The sequence below is a fragment of the Panthera tigris genome, chromosome F3 (genome assembly GCF_018350195.1).
Source record: "Panthera tigris isolate Pti1 chromosome F3, P.tigris_Pti1_mat1.1, whole genome shotgun sequence".
NCBI classification, from domain to species: domain Eukaryota; kingdom Metazoa; phylum Chordata; class Mammalia; order Carnivora; family Felidae; genus Panthera; species Panthera tigris.
The window spans coordinates 28,257,673-28,273,978 of record NC_056678.1 but is presented as its reverse complement, the minus strand read 5'-3'; the positions used below and the strand labels follow the sequence as shown (position 1 = coordinate 28,273,978).

Below are 16,306 nucleotides of genomic sequence, written 5' to 3'. Positions count from 1 at the left end.
ACGACTTGAGCCAAAGTCGGCCGCTCAACCGACTGAGCCACCCAGGCGCCCCCAGGAAATACTTCTTAAAAGATAGGGAAAAAAAGTAGTAATTGATGTCTATAGATTAAGTTGAGTTTTAGGTTTTAATTAAGCCTGATAAAGGTGAGAATGCAGAAGAGAAAAAGAGGAAAGTAGTTGTAATAATGGGATTATGAACATGTACAGAATTTATTTTAAAAGCTATTTTTATAAGTTTTAAATACCTGATGTTTGAAATACTAGCAACTGAGATAGATATTTCATAGAATCTTACAGCTGGAAGATTTAGGGAATTCATCTACCCAAAGTCTCTATCAATGCAAGTATCCCTTTGTTAGCATCCATTCATATACTGCCTGATCATTTTCAGTGAGGTGAAAATCATTCCCTCACTATCTGTTCTGTTTTGGAGACAACATTAATAACTTAAGTAATTAAAAGCTAACTTGTCTCTTACTTTCTGTGTGTTGATCTTAGTTCTGCCTTTTTGAGCTACAGAAGTTTAATTGCTTTTCTACGTCTCTGTCTTTAAGATATATAGAAACATGTTCAATAAGTGTTTTTCGAACAAACAAGTGCCTGGCCCATCACAGTTTCTCTTCTAGATACTCTTAATGGGGAAATTGCGTGAAGTCAGTTTTGTAAAAACAAACATAGGCAGTCAGTGTAATGGCGGGGACCAGTGATAACCAGTTCAGAATGGTTTTCACTGTTCTCCTACAGCGCCAAACACAATGTTGTTGTTGTTGTTGTTGTTGTTGTTTTTAAGTTTCATTTATTTTGAGAGAGAGAGCATGTGCACATGTGCAGGGGAGGGACAGAGAAAGGGAGAGAGAGAGAATCCCAAGCAGGCTTCACACTGTCAGTGCAGAGCCTGATGTGGTGCTCAAACTCACAAATCGTGAGATCATGACCTGAGCCAAAATCAGGAGTCTGATGCTTAACCAACTGAGCCACTCAGGGGCTCCATGATGTTTTTTATAAAGACAAATGAAACAAACATAATATAATCCAAATTCAGATATATATTGGACTTTAGATAATGTTTGATGTTTTTTGAGAACACATCTTGGCTTTCTAGGTTAACATTTTATATGATGGGATTGGCTTCCCCATTAGCCCTATACCATTGAACCATAGACAGTCTGAAACCCTGGCTAATGGTAACACTTTATTTAAGTTAGAGTTTGCATTTCCTGAACACACACACAAGGTTAAATAGTTGGAGGTACTATATTAACTCTCAGGAAGTTAACTCCTAAATTAAAGTATGCCATGAATAATCCATAATGAGGATAAGCCTCAAATGAAATAATTGAGTTGGTGCTACAGTACAAATTTGGTTCTCATATGAGAAATTTAGAAGAGTTTTATTTGGTATTCCTTTCTTATATAAATGTGATCTGCTGAGAAAAATTGCATATTTTTTCTATCATGTTCATAAATTTTTTATGGCAGGAAATTGGTAGTTCAGTTTTACATTCCCATACTTAAAATAATGAAGGGTTCAGAAAAACCTTTGTTGAATAAATAGATAATTGTATAATAAATCTAGTATGTTTGACATTTTATATATTTTTTAATGTTCTTCCTATATTAGTGCTGAGTGAAGATCCTGTAATCAGCCTGTGTAGACGCCCCCTAAGAAGCCCAAGACCTGGTAAGAGATTGTTTTGTCTGTTGGTTTAAATGTTTTGTAAATATAGCTTTATTTTTAAATAGGTTAGTGCATGTATTCATATGGTTCGAAATTTAAAAGTTATTATAAATACATGGTGAAAAATCTCCCTGTCCCTCTGTCCTTTACCCACCTAGCCTCCTCATTAGAGGGAACCAGTGTTTTCAGTTTCTTAGGTCTTTTTTTAGAGATATTTAATGGAGCTACAAAGAAATTCATGCATAAATGATATTTTCCTTCCTTTTATCACAAATGTTAGCCCAATAAACACTCTTTTCTGTACCTTCTTATTGTGTTTTTATTTTTACTTAATCTATTGAGACATCTTTCCATACATATGTGTATGTGTGTATATATATGTATATATATATATGTATATATATATATACATATATATAAAGGCCTTCCTCATTGTTTTTAAGAGGTTTCTATGATTCTTTTTGTTAGTATGATGATTTTAAACTAGGATCAGGGGCTTTTTATTCTTCCCAGCATAATGCTAATAAAAAAATCAAGACGGAGGCTTTATAGCTCAGTGCTATCAAATTTTTCTGCCTCATTTACATTTCTTTTTGATGAAAACCTCTAACAAGTATTGCCCTTAAGTTGATTTCATGACTGTGAGAGATAACCAGTAAAGGCATCCAAACAGTCTACTTCTGCTTCCTTGTCAGAGTTCATTAGCACATAAGGGTGCTTTATCATGGGAACTAAAGAAGAACCTTATTTATCTTCACATTAGGTTTCTACTTCTTGATCCTTCTCTTTAAGAAAGAATTAGGATGGGTTTTTTTTGATAACTGTCGTTTTAAGTATTACAATGACAAAGATCTGTTAAGGTTTTGATGATGAACCTGTGGTAAAGGACCACATGATGCATTTCCTCTTAAACTCTAATCATTTTCTTGCTATCTCTCTTGCAGATTCGGCATACAAAACAAATGGAAATACTAAAATGAGTGAATTAGGTTTGTTTATCTCTAATTCTTACAGGTTCTTTTCAAGGGTTCTGAGGATCAGAACACAGGAGTATACACAGTTGGTCACTGGCTTGAGAATATTTCTTTGTTCATTTTCTCAGCTTGTGGGACACTGTGCCTATGGCTATGACCTTTCTTATTGCCCTGATTCTTAATTCTGTCTGAAATTATGTCTTTTGTTATTTAAGTTCATATAGGAACATGTAATACAAACACATTTTAATTTTTATTAGACTTTGTTGAATTCACATTTCTGTGAGAAAAAGGAATATCAGCTTACCAATTCATAGTTTTTCTTGAGTTAGAAAGTGAATTAGAGATTCACTTTCCAGTGTTTGCTTTGGTGTAGGACATGAGATACCCAGATCCACAGCGTTAAGAGAACCTACATTGATTGTGGTTAGACTTAGTTTTAAGTTACAGTATTTTTCTAAATTTAGAGATGAGTCAAAACGAAGGAAACTTCCCCTTTTTTAAAAAAATAGCTGCAACTTTTTAAAAATTCATCTTTCAGTTAAACTCGGGTTGACTTCTTGGAGACCTCAGGATAGTGTCTGAAAGTGATCCTTACAGTATGCAGTTCATCATGTGTACTGGTACCCAGTAGAGTTTCTCAAGTGCTTTATTTAAAAACTTAAAAAAATTTTTTTAAGTCATAGTTTCTTAATTGGTAAAGAACTTGAAGTTGAAATAATCCACTTTTACTCTTTATGCTAGAGTTAGAAATGATTTTTATAAGTACTTTATAGTGAGAAGTAACTTTTAAAAGTGCTTTCCAGTTTAAAGAACATTTCTGTGGGATTAACAGAAAATGGCCTCCTCTGATTCTTTTTTATAGTAATGCTAGTACCTGTTAGAATATCAAAAATGACTGTTCATGGAGCTTGAATACTAGTAATATCCCCAGACCGTTCTTTATACTCCTTCCTGCTGCCCCACTCTGCCTCTGTTCTCAAAAGCACATTGGCATTGAATAATCTTAAAGGTACCACTCTTAAAGGTGTCTATGCTGTGGGTCAGCCTCTAGTTAAAAATCTGACCTGCAATCCTGTTTTTGCACAGCCTGTGAGCTAAGAAAAGAGACCTTGTGTGGCTAGCAAAGCCTCAAATATGTTTACTATATGACCCTCTATGGAAAAAGCTTACCGCTCCCTGGTTTATACCGGTGGCAGGAATAAAGACAGCAAATCACCCAAACGGTCATTTGTTTGTTCTAAGAGTAAATTCAGAGAGTTGCATACTTGCCTCAACATAGATTGAGCACTCCAATCCATGTTAAAGCACTCCACCCTAGTCTGTACTGACAGCGTAAGAAGACGGGAGACACACGGACTCTTGTGTTCTGTCTAGTCTTCTCTTTGAGAAAGCATCAGAGTCTCATTTGTGAAACCTTCATGTCTTTGTCCCCAGACAAAATACAAAGTATGAGTTCCTGGAGTATCCTTCACTTCACTGCTCACACCAACACATGCAATAAGTCTCTAGGAATAGAAAACCTTATAGTACAGGTATACTTGGAACTTTGTGTTTTCCTTTAAAACTGTAGCTGAGGAAAGGAAAGTGGTATAATTAGTGGTTTGTCTCTGCCTGAAGAGATGGTTGTATGTGATCTATTCTTACAACAAACAAGTGCCCTAGGTCTTCTGAAAGTCCTTTTATTAGTTGGTTGAGATCATTGGAAAAGTGGTACCTCCTTAACAGCTCCTTTATTTATTGCCATTTGTCTACTAAATGCCACAGCCTGTATAATTTTGTTTTCCTTTTGGGCCCACTTTATTTGGGAGCCGGGTGGCGAGGGCTCTAGGCCTCCTGGGCCCACAGCAGTGCTCACTGGCGCGTGCCGTGCCACCCAGAGCAGCATACTGCTCCATGCTGTGGCCTGAGTACCACAGGCGGCTCACACCACCAGAGAACAGGGGGCTGACGGTCCGTAGCTCCTTCAGCCACAGCTGGTTGAGGGCGACCCCCTTGGTCTAGGCCGTGAAGACGGCTTTTTCAGAGGTCTTGTGGGCCCGGTGAAATCGCATCCCTTTGTGGACCAGGTGTAGGCGAGGTCAGTGGCCAGTATGTCAGAACTAAGAGCCAGTGCCATGTTCTCACCGTGAATCTGGGGGACACCAGTTGGGGGAGTGGTGGGTCCTGGGGATCCTAGGTGGTGAAGCTGCCACCCCAGGCCCAAGGCTAAACCCCCCCCGCAACCCCACCAACCTTAGCCAGGATGTCCCCAGCTTTGGGAAGATCTACTGTGACCCAGCCTATTCTCTCTCTGTTTTGCTACAACTTTTATAATATTTTAACTTTTTTTTAATTGAAGGTATCATTACTCCAAATAAGAGTTGAATTTCTCAAAGCTTCTGCATAAGCATAGGGAAGAGTAATACCTTTTTTAAAAAAAAAGTATTTTAACCTTCTACACGTAGAAGCCAAGAGGTTTAAAATGAAGATGAATGCGAAACAGGGAAATAAAATGAAAACTTCTCATGTGGTACTAAATGCTACTGATTCATCATCAGATTGTATTTAAATATTTATGCATTCTTTGTGGCTTGGGTTAAAAAGGTGAAAATGTAGAATGTTTAAAACCTTGCATGAAACCTCATTATTAAGCACTAATTTCACACTATTTTCTTGAGTTGTTAAGTCATGTTTTTTTTTGTCATGGTATGAACAATTTTAGCAAAAGTCTTAAAGGTTTTTATTCTGTGATACAAAAGTCTATTCATTTATTAAACAAACATTTATTTTTAACCACCTTCTGTATGTATCAGTGACTGGCCTAAATGCTGGAACCATAAAGAGCCATGATAATTTTTTCCCCTAGCTCTTAGAGTAGTAGCTCTTAGAGAGATAATGGGAAAAAAAAGAAAAAAAAACAAGCTAGATAAATTAATGTTGTAAGTGTTAAAATGGTGGTATATGTATTTGATAGCCTAGAAGAGAAGTGCCTTATTCTGCAGGAGAGGTTGGGAAGGTTTCATGGAGGAAATGGCATTTAGGAGGACTTGAAATTCCTGACCTTCATGTACCAGAATGAAAACCACAGTTAAAAAGTCTATAGCCAAGACAACGAGTAGACTGATAACAATGATGATTATTGTCAAATGTATAGAACATCTAATTCATAAGATATTATTGGATTATGCATAAGGCACAATATTAGTAATAATATTGAAGACAGCCTTGTTTAACAAGTTATTGTTCACCCTTTGAATACTATTGATATTGTTAGCAACATAAAATTCTTTAAAAAAATTTTTAAAGTTTATTTCTTTATTTTGAGAGAGAGACAGCATGAGTGGGGAAGGGGAAGAGAGAGAGGGAGAGAGAGAATTCCAAGCAGGCTCCATGCCACCAGCACAGAGCCTGATGTGGGGCTTGAACTCACAAAGCCACGAGATCATGACCGGAGCTGAAACCAAGAGTCAGACGCTTAACCAACTGAACTACTTAGGCGCCCCAGAAACATAAAATTCTAAAGAAAAGACCTTTGGACACTAGATTAAAGTGTTCAGAAATCCGTGATATATTAAATACTTGAAATATAATGATATAAAAAATAAATGGGGAGCTCCCTTATATAAGTTGGTTAAAAAAAATTCTTAAATTCTCCCCATGCTAATTGGACAACACATACATAAACAATAAAGGAGATTTAATTTTACTTTTATATGAGTGATTAATTACTAGGTGATTTGGCTCTGAACAAATTGACCTGGAGTTTAAAAAGTACATGGAAATAAATTATATCAGGATCAGAAAGGGAGGGATTACTGCACTATTCATTTTCTTTCTGGTGACTCAGTGAAGAAACACACAGATTCTAAAATCAATTTAGCCTAAAATTTTGCTATACCAAATAATTTTAAACTATATAAAACATAATGTTCAAATATAGTTGTAACTTTAGCAAAGCTACTGTTAGATCTTATTTTTTAAGTTTATTTATTATTTTGAGAAAAAGAACATGTGTATGCTCAAGCGAGGGAGGAGCAGAGGGGAAGAAAGAGGGACTCCCAGATGGGCTCAGACTCACAAACTGCGAGATCATGACCTGAGCTGAAATCAGATGCATAACTGACTGAGCCACCCAGGCTCCCTGCAAAGCTCTATTTTAAACGAGTTACACTTAGAAGTTATTGGAACCTCTTGTATTAGAAGAGTTCAGCCCTCAGCCTTTTCTTTGTCATTAATTCAAAAAATTATTGAGAGAGACTTTTGGTTTCCCTCCTGTTCCACGTGTAAGAAGCTAACCTAGCAACGAATAAACACATCTAAAAAATCAAAAGCTCTTTTTTGGATCTGTAAGAAAGGAGAGAACGCAGGGCAAACCCCTGCCCTCAAAGTTGGAGAAAGATGCAAATACAGGAAATTGTGGCTTACCAAGAGCTCAGGCTCAAAAGTGGAGATGTCTCCAGGAACCAGTTCTGGGGTAGCAAAATCTGAACTGTAACTGATGAACTGCAGGAGGCTTGGTGTGCAGAAGTCTGAGTTAAATATTACAAGGGGACCCAGTCATGGGGAGTACCCCACTAGATTTTGAGGTATACCTCCAGGGGCTCGACCAAATTCCCAGAGTAAATATCAGAGAAAAGTCCCCTCATGCTTCAGCAGGGAGCGGGGGGTGGGGGGGAAAGAATCATTTTGAAATATGCCAGAGCACTCTGTTCTTAATAAGGCCTGCCTTCAGGGCAATCTAGTTACCCAGAACCTGACCTACTGGGGTATTATCAGCCCAACTGACCTGGGGAAAGGAAAATACTCTATTCCAGGCCACCGTAGACAACATGTCCCACCTAAGGAGAAAAGAAAAACACTGAGAGCCATTTGTGGCATAAATTCACTAAGAGACTAAGACCTAATTATAGGACTATGAAGCCCTTTCCCTTTCTCTCTGGACCTCATCATCACATTACTAGAGACCTAGTTACAGAAGTTCCTTTAACCAGTACATCATGTCCACCATCAAGACAAAATCTTAACATTAAGGTATGGTATCAAGACATAATGAAAGGCAGAAAAACAATTTGAAGAGACAAAGCCAACATCCGAACCAGTATGGCAAGGGTGTTGGAAATAATCAGACCAGAAATTTAAAACGACTATGATTAGTATGCTAGGGATTCTAATGGATAAAGTAGACAGCATGCACAAACAGATGGACAATGTAAGCAGAGATGGAAATCCTAGGAAGCAAAAAGAAATGCAAGGGATTCAACATCACTGTAATAGAAATGAACGCCTTTGATAGACATATTAGACTGGACTTGGCTGAGGAAAAAATTTCTGTGCTAGAGGGCATATTGATAGAATCCTCAAATAAATGATAATGTGATAGAGGTGTTAACCAGTGCTATGGTGGTAATCAATATATAAATGTATCAAGTCAACATCTACACATACTTACACAGTGTCATATGTCAATTCTCAAATACAATTCTCAACCAAAAAGCAGAGGAAACGACTCAACAAAATGGAACATCCAAGGACTATACAACTATAAAATATTGTATATAACATACGCGTAATAGGAGTGCCAGAAGGAGGAGAAAAAAGGAACAGAAGAAATACTTGAGACAATGATCTAGAATTTCTCCAAATTAATGTCAGACACCAAACCACAGATTCAGGAAGCTCTGAGAACATCAAGCAGAACAAATGCACAAAAAATACACCTGGGTGTTTATCGTTTTCAAACTACAGAAAATCAAAGATGAAGAAAACCTGAAAGAAGTTATAGGAAGAGAAGACACCTGACCCATAAAGGAACAAAGATAAGAATTACATCCAACTTCTCTTCAGAAACCATGCAAGTGAGAAGAGAGTGTGGAATGAATGATTTTAAGTGTGAGAGGAAAAAACCACCAACCTAGAATTCTGTATCTTGCAGAATTATCATTCAAAGGGAAAGCCTTTAACCAGGTTAAGGATAAAAAAAGAAAAGAGGTAAACTAAGGTAAAAGGACACAAATTAGTATAGATTTCATGAAAATTAAAAGGATAATATAGAAATACTATGAACATGTTGAAGCCCACAAATTTGATAATCTAGATGAAATGGACCCTTTCCATGAAAGACACAATCGGCTAAAACACACAAGAAGAAACAGATAATCTGTTATCTATTTAAATACATCTATATCTATTTAAATACATTGACTCAATATTTAATAAATTTCCAAAACAGAAAGCACCAGGCCTAAATGAGTTCACTGGTGAATACTATCAAATATTTAAAGAAATTAATTATACCAGTTCTCTAAGGTACCTTTCAGAGGATAAAAGTAGAGGAAATACTTCCTAACTCATTTTGTAAGGCCAGCATTCCCCTAATACTAAAACCAGACAAACACAAGAAAACTATAGATCAATATCTCATGAACAGATGCAGTATTTCACAAAATATTAGCAAAATGAATTTTAAAAAACTACAAAAAGAATTAGGGGCACCTGGCTGGCTCACTTGGTAAAGAACATAACTCTTAATCTTGGGGTTGTGGGTTCAAGCTCCACATTGACTATACAGATTACTTTAAAACTGAAAAAAAAAAAAAAAATGCTACAACCAAACAGGATTTGTCGTAGGTATGAAAGACTGGCTCGACATTTGAGAATCTATCATATTAACAGACTAAAAAAGCAAAAAACACATAGTATTAATAGATGCAGAAAAAGTGTTTGACAGAATCCAACACCCATTCATGATAAAAACTCTCAGTAAACTGGGAATAGAGGGAATCTTTCTCAACTTGATAAACACTATCTACAAAAAAAAACCTTACAGGTAACATAATGGTGAGACACTGGAAGCTTTTGTACTAATATCAGTGCTAAAAAGGAATAAGCCATCAAGGTATGATAGGAAGGAACCTAAATGGATATTTAGGCATAGATGCCCCTGCTCACCACTTCTTTTCAACATTGTGCTGGAGCAACGTAGCTAATGCAGTAAGACAAAGGGAAGCAAAAGGTATACAGGTTGGGAAGGAAGAAGTGTCTTGGTTCACAGGTAACGTGATCATCTGTGTAGGAAATCCAAAAGAATGGACAAAAAATAGGAACTAATAAGCAATTATAGCAAGGTTGCAGAATGTAAAGTTAATATAAAAAAGCCAATCACTGTCCTACATACCAGCAATGAACAAGAAAAATTTGAAATTAAAAACAACACAATTTAGTTAGCACCCCTCTCCCCACCGAAATGCTTACAGGTATATATCTAAGAAGATATGTACAAGATCTATGTGAGAAAAATTATAAAACTCATAAATGAAATCAAAGAATTTACTTAAAACCAACGGAGAGATATTCCACGTTCATGGATAGGAAGACTCAGTATTGTCAAGAAGTCAGTTCTTCTCAACTTAATCTGTAAATTCAGTGCATTCCCAATCAAAATCCCAACAACTTATTTTGAGAAAATGATTAAGTTCATATAGAGTCAAAAGACCCAGCATAGCCGATACAGTATTGAAGAATAAAGTAGGAGGACTTAACCTCAAGACTGACGGTGAAGCTTCAGTAATCTAGACAGTGTGGTATTGGTAGAAGAATAGATGAATAGAACAGAATAGAGAACCCATAAACAGATCCATGTGTAGTCTACTGATCTTTAACAAAGTCAATACAATGGAGGGCAGAATCTTTTCAACAAATGGCTAGAACAACTGGATATCCACATGCAAAAAAAAAAAAAAAAATCTAGACACAGACCTTAAACCCTTTGCAAATATTAACTAAAAATGTATCACAGGCCTAAATGTAAGTTTTTTTAAAAAACTGTACAAAACTCCCAGAAGAAAATCTGAAGGCCTTTGGGTATGCTGATTGATGCTTCTTTAGATGAAAACAAAGAGCACAACCCATGAAAGAATTGATAAGCTGAACTTCAGTGAAGTTACAAACTTCTGCTCTGCAAAAGAATGACAAGAGAATAAAAACACAAGACACTGAGAGCAAATACTTGCAAATGACACATCTAATAAAGGACAATTATCCAAAGTATACAAAGAACTCTTAGAACTCAACAATAAAAAAAAAAACCTGATTTAAAAAATGAGCTAAAGACTTAACAGACACCCCAACAACAGATATACAGATGGCAAATGAGCATATGAAAAGATGTCCTACATTGTATGTCATCATGACATTGTCATTCTTACCATATGATCCAGCAATTACACTCTTGGATATTTACCCAAATGAGTTGAAAACTTAATGTTTACACAAAAGCCTGCACACACGTTTATAGCAGAATTATTCATAATTGGAATAATTATTGGAATTATTCTACTTGGAAGCAACCAATGTGTCTTTCAGTAGGTGAATGGATAAACTGGCACATCCAGACGGTGGGGTGTTATTCAGTGCTATAAAGCACTGAGCTGTCAAGCCATGAAAAGACATGGAGGAACCTATATGACTGTTCTGGAAAAGGCAAAACTATTGAGACAGTAAAAAGATCAGTGGTCATTGGGGCACCTGGGTGGCTCGGTCGGTTAAGCACCCAACTTCGCTCAGGTCATGATTTCACAGTTCGTGGGTTTGAGCCCCGTGTCAGGCTCTGTGCTGACAGCTCAGAACCTGAAGTCTGCTTTGGATTCTGTGTCTCCCTGTCTCTGCCCCTCATCTGCTCACGTTCTGTCTCTCTCTTTCTCAAAAATAAATAAACATTAAAACAGAAACAAAAAGATTAATGGTCATCAAGGGTGTGGTGGTGGTGGTAGGGGAAGGATGAATAGGTGGAACACAGAGGGTTTTTAGGGCATGAAAATACTCTGTATGATATCATAATGATGGATACATGTCATTATATGTTTGTCTAAACCCATAGAATGCACAACACCAAGAGTGAACTGTAATGTAAATTAGGGTCTTTGGGTGAACATGATGTGTAAATGTAGATCCATCAATTTTACCACTATTCAACAAATATACCACTCTGGTGGGGGATGTTGATAATGGTGGAAGCTATGCATGTGTGGGGCAGGAAACATAAAGGAAATCTATCTACCTTCCCCTCAGTTTTGCTGTGAATCTTAAGCTGCTCTTTAAAAGAAAATTAATAAAATAATTATCATTAAGTGCTGAATACATACCATTATAAATAAGACTGATGCAGTGGTAGATGGGTGGTAGACTAGAAATCAGAAGAGCCTGTATTCAGTTCCTTTTTATCACTTGTTCATCCTGACACCCTTAGACACGTCACTTAATACCATAAACCTTACCTATGAGAGTCCTCTTGTGACATTAGGGAATCAGCAGATATGAAGGGTATTTTTGAAAACTAACTGGCAGCATGCAAATATCAAGGAAGTAACTATTATTAAGATAATGACTAAGATGTAACTATTGGCTCTTAAGAAAACATCTTTTGTTTGCATGCTATGTGAATAGTTATATAAATGAAAATAAACTCTACAAAAGGGATAATATGTGTGTTATGGAACGATATCTTTTTGTATGAGTGGAAATATTAATGAAAAAATTTTAAGAGAATAGCACTAAGGCAAGTTTGATTTTCCATTTTTCTGCTTGAAAAAGAAAATTGAAAAGACAGTTTCCCTTATGACCCTAGATTAAAATGGAATATAATATACCAGGTCCTAGCTTTATAAGAGTGACATAGTACTTGCTGTTTTGGTTAGTTTTTTCCTATACCAAAAATATTGGCAAATGTATTTCACATAGTGATTTACACTTGCCCCTGTCATAGTGGTAGTTTGACCAGTGTTATATTAATATAATTAAACTGATCTGAAGAAAATATTTCCAAGTTCACCGTATAATGTGTTGGCACTTGCCTTCCACGGTATTGTTTTCCCCTTTTGAAAAGCAAAAGGGGTTAAAAGCAACAGAGGGAAAGCTGAAAAGAAAGATTTCAGCTTTGTGAGCAGTCTGATTCATGCCACTTCTCAAAAGATAACTCAGCAATATTTTAGCCCAGTTGTACAATGCCACCCTTTGGGTTTATCTCCCTTAAATTTTTTTTTTTTTCAGTATAGCCCATATAAAAATACTGTGTTCGATACACGTTGCTCATTTATCTTTGTCCAAATTCTCTGGCTCTGAAAAAAAATAGCATACGTGGACGTGCTGGAGCTAGGGTTTCTCTCCCTTTCTTCTTCTGGACGTACTAGTGCAGTAAAGAACTGATTTGTCTTTTCCACCAGTGTGATGGGTTTCTCAAGACGGCATGGGGAGTGTGGCAAATAGGAGAATGAGAATTCAGTAAACCTATAGGGACTGGAATATTTATCAATGGAGAATTTCATACTTTCTGCAAACAGGTTACAGTTTAGAGTACAAACGGACCTGCGGCTGAAAGAAAAATAAACTCTTCCTGATTCTAGGTTGTATCGTACTTATTTCTGAAATAACCTAAAGGGAAATAACATATTTTTTAACATTTAACAGAAGAAAAATTTTAGTTGGTCTGTCTTTATGTTCACTTCCCTAAATTGTATATTATAGATTACATATTGTATATTATATAGTTATATATTGTTTATTCCTAAGCTTTAGCTTTTGATGTCATGTATGATGTGTTTGCTTTTCTTTTCTAGAAGCCACCAGCAGCCAACAGAAGGTCAATTTTTCTGAAGGAGGTATTTTCTTTTAAAATATTCTAAATTTTTTTTCATTAACGTGAACAATTTTGATAGTTACTTAAAGAAGAAAATTTTTCTTCAGGAAAAAAGTTCATGCTTATCTAAATTCATAATTGGGTCTTAGATAAAATGGGATAGGGTGAGTGATGATAGCCTTTATATGCATTTTAAACATCTTTTGTCTGAGTTAATTTTAAGTAAAGCCAATGAAAACAGACTTTAGCATATGCTGGCCTTTGATTATGGTATTAATATAATCATTTTTTCTAAATTCTCATAATCAGTCTATGAATAGGACAGTAAAACTTAGTCCATTTTAAAACCCACCATAATCTTAATTACCTGCATACTGAAATGCTTGTATATGAGTGTGTGTGTACATCCCTCCCTTTACAACCACAGATACTCATATGTAAACACACATGTACATATACTAATTTTGGCTGAATTTACACACTATATGTAGCCCCCCCCCAAAAAAGGTAAAATTTCTGCACTATTAATGCTCCTTTGTTTCCTTTTTGACTTTACATTAACGCCTCAGAATATAATCTTGTAGATATTACTCAGAATATTTGCTTGAGATATAATTATATGCCTCAGATAACATTAATGAGCTCAATTTTAGCTCATATAAAACTTTGTGATCCAGAATAGTAAGTGTAATAAATAGTGATTCTATGTCTGATAATTAAAGAGGCTTCATTTTAATGTTGAATTACTTGTTTTAATCTAGATCTTTAGAGCATTAGAAGAAAGACTATACTAGTGTATTATTTCTTTCTTTTTAGAAGAAACTGAACAAGACGATCAAGACAGCTCTGACAGTGATATTACTATTCTTAAGGTCAGATCCGGGGATTCTCTTGATTCTGGAGGTAACATATCTTCATATTCATATGACTTTATCTTAGGAGCTGTGTTTTTAGTAAAAATCTAAAGGTATTTTGTGAATTTACTTTTTTAAAAAATACTTCCATAAAATATTTTATTAAAACTACTTTTTTAGAAAGTATACTTTTTAATATTTTTTAAAATTACTGATTCCATGTGTGCATCTGATTAGTAACATGTAATGTCTATATAATATCTAAACAAGTCACTTTAAAAAAAATTTTTTTTTAATCTTTATTTTTGAGAGAGAGAGAGAGAGAGAGAGACAGAGCACAAGCGGGGGAGGGGCAGAGAGAGAGACAGACACAGATTCCAAAGCAGGCTCCAGGTTCTGAGCTGTCAGCACTGAGCCCGACCCGGGGCTCAAACTCACGAAAGCAAGTTCATGACCTGAGCCGAAGTTGGACGCTTAATTGACTGATCCACCCAGGCACCCCACAAATAAGTCACTTTTTAGCCTGCTTTGATGTTTATGGGATATAAGATATTTTTGTGCTCAAAAGAAGTTATTTGTAGTTTGTTTAAAATGTTATAGAGAAGCGGATCTCATTGGTAGTGGTATTCCTTATATTGTCAGGGATGTTAGCTCTTAGGAAGTTTTACTATCCCTAGGTAATCACTTTTATTTCTGGATTCTTCAAATTCACACCAAGTTAGTAGCAACAGTTTATGACTATTCATGTGAATTTGTGGTTAAGTTTATTCAAGGAAAGAATTGACCGTGGGGGCAAAATACCAATTGAGGCTTAAGAGGGTGCTGAACCAATTTGAAACTCTGTAAATAATAAATAATATTATAATTTAGTCCCATGAAAGAGTAATTCTCTATTTTCCCCTCACCATCTTTTGAGAATTTCCATAATTCTGTGTTTTACTTTATCATTCCATTTAAAAAATAGGCTCATAGGCTGGTTTATGGGCATTTGGTATTCTATATATTTCCCACCCTTCCTCATTGTTCCCCATTCTTTCTTGATACAGAAATCCCAAAGGAGATATGCACCATTCTAGCATAGTGGTTAAGAACATGGGCTCTGGAGCCAGAATCCCTGGGTTTCACTCCTCCACTACTAGGTTTGTGCCCTCAGGCAATTGCTTAATGTCTGTGTTCCTCAGTATCCTCATCTGGGTTGGTAAGAGGTTAATTCATATGTGCAAGCACCTAGAAGGTACCTGTCACATAGTAAACACTAAACTAAGTGTTCTTATTAGTTTTGGTATATGTATACATAAAGCTCTAAAAATTAAAAACTAATTAAGCCATTCCTGTAGCCAATAGTTTGATGCTATTGCTAGCAGCATATAGCTCTGTTAAACTTCATACACTGAAGGGTCTGTGATCCCTTTAAGAATTCTAATAAATTCTTAATGAAGCACACATACCCACGTGCAGAAGAAAACTCTAGCTAAAGAAGAAAAAAGGGAGCATATTAAGAAGAATACTGATCTTCTTAGATTATTTTCTGAGCCAGTTATCCCTTGAAGAGGTTCAAGAAGAAACAAACAAGCATAGAGAAAAAAAGAAAGGCGAGCCAAGAAACAGACTCAACCGTAGAGAACGAATTGATGGTGACCAAAGGGGAGGAGGGAATGGGGGGGTGAGTGAAATAGGTGATGGGAATTAAGGAGTGCACTTGTGATAAGCACCAGATGTTGTGTAGAAGTGTTGAATCACTAAATTGTACATCTGACACTAATATTGCACTGTATGTTAACTAACTGGAATTTAAATAAAAACTTAAAAAAAAAAAGATCTGTTGGAATGCAAGAAGAGAATATTAGAATTTCATGTATATTTATATTTTATTTCATCCAATTAAAATGTCTTTTTGTTTTATAATAGATACAACACATTAGTTAATACATTATTTCAATAACACACGTATTTAATGTTAGAAATATGTTTTGGAGGGGCGCGTGGGTGGCTCAGTCAGTTAAGTGTCAGACTTCGGCTCAGGTCATGATCTCATGGTTCATGAGTTTGAGCCCCACATCGGGCTCTGTGCTGACAGTACAGAGCCCGCTTCGGATCCTCTGTCTCCCTCTCTCTCTGCCCTTCCCCACTCATGCTCACTCGCTTGCTCTCTCTCTCTTTCTCTCAAAAATAAATAAGCATTTTTTTA

At 36.0% G+C, this 16,306-nt stretch overlaps 1 protein-coding gene across 4 annotated transcripts in view; it reads left to right on the top strand.

Moving 5' to 3' along the window:
• The window catches only part of TOR1AIP1 (torsin 1A interacting protein 1), a 42,488-nt gene that overhangs the window by 6,612 nt on the left and 19,570 nt on the right, over positions 1-16,306 (top strand). Inside the window, exons 3-6 of one of the 4 annotated variants that reach the window (XM_042976657.1) lie at positions 1,622-1,681; positions 2,623-2,667; positions 13,245-13,286; positions 14,084-14,167. In XM_042976657.1, the coding sequence (XP_042832591.1) occupies positions 1,622-1,681; positions 2,623-2,667; positions 13,245-13,286; positions 14,084-14,167 (231 nt within the window). Of the gene's footprint in view, positions 1-1,621; positions 1,682-2,622; positions 2,668-13,244; positions 13,287-14,080; positions 14,168-16,306 lie in introns of all 4 variants that reach the window. The other 3 variants (XM_042976655.1, XM_042976659.1, XM_042976658.1) reach the window with 3 other exon arrangements.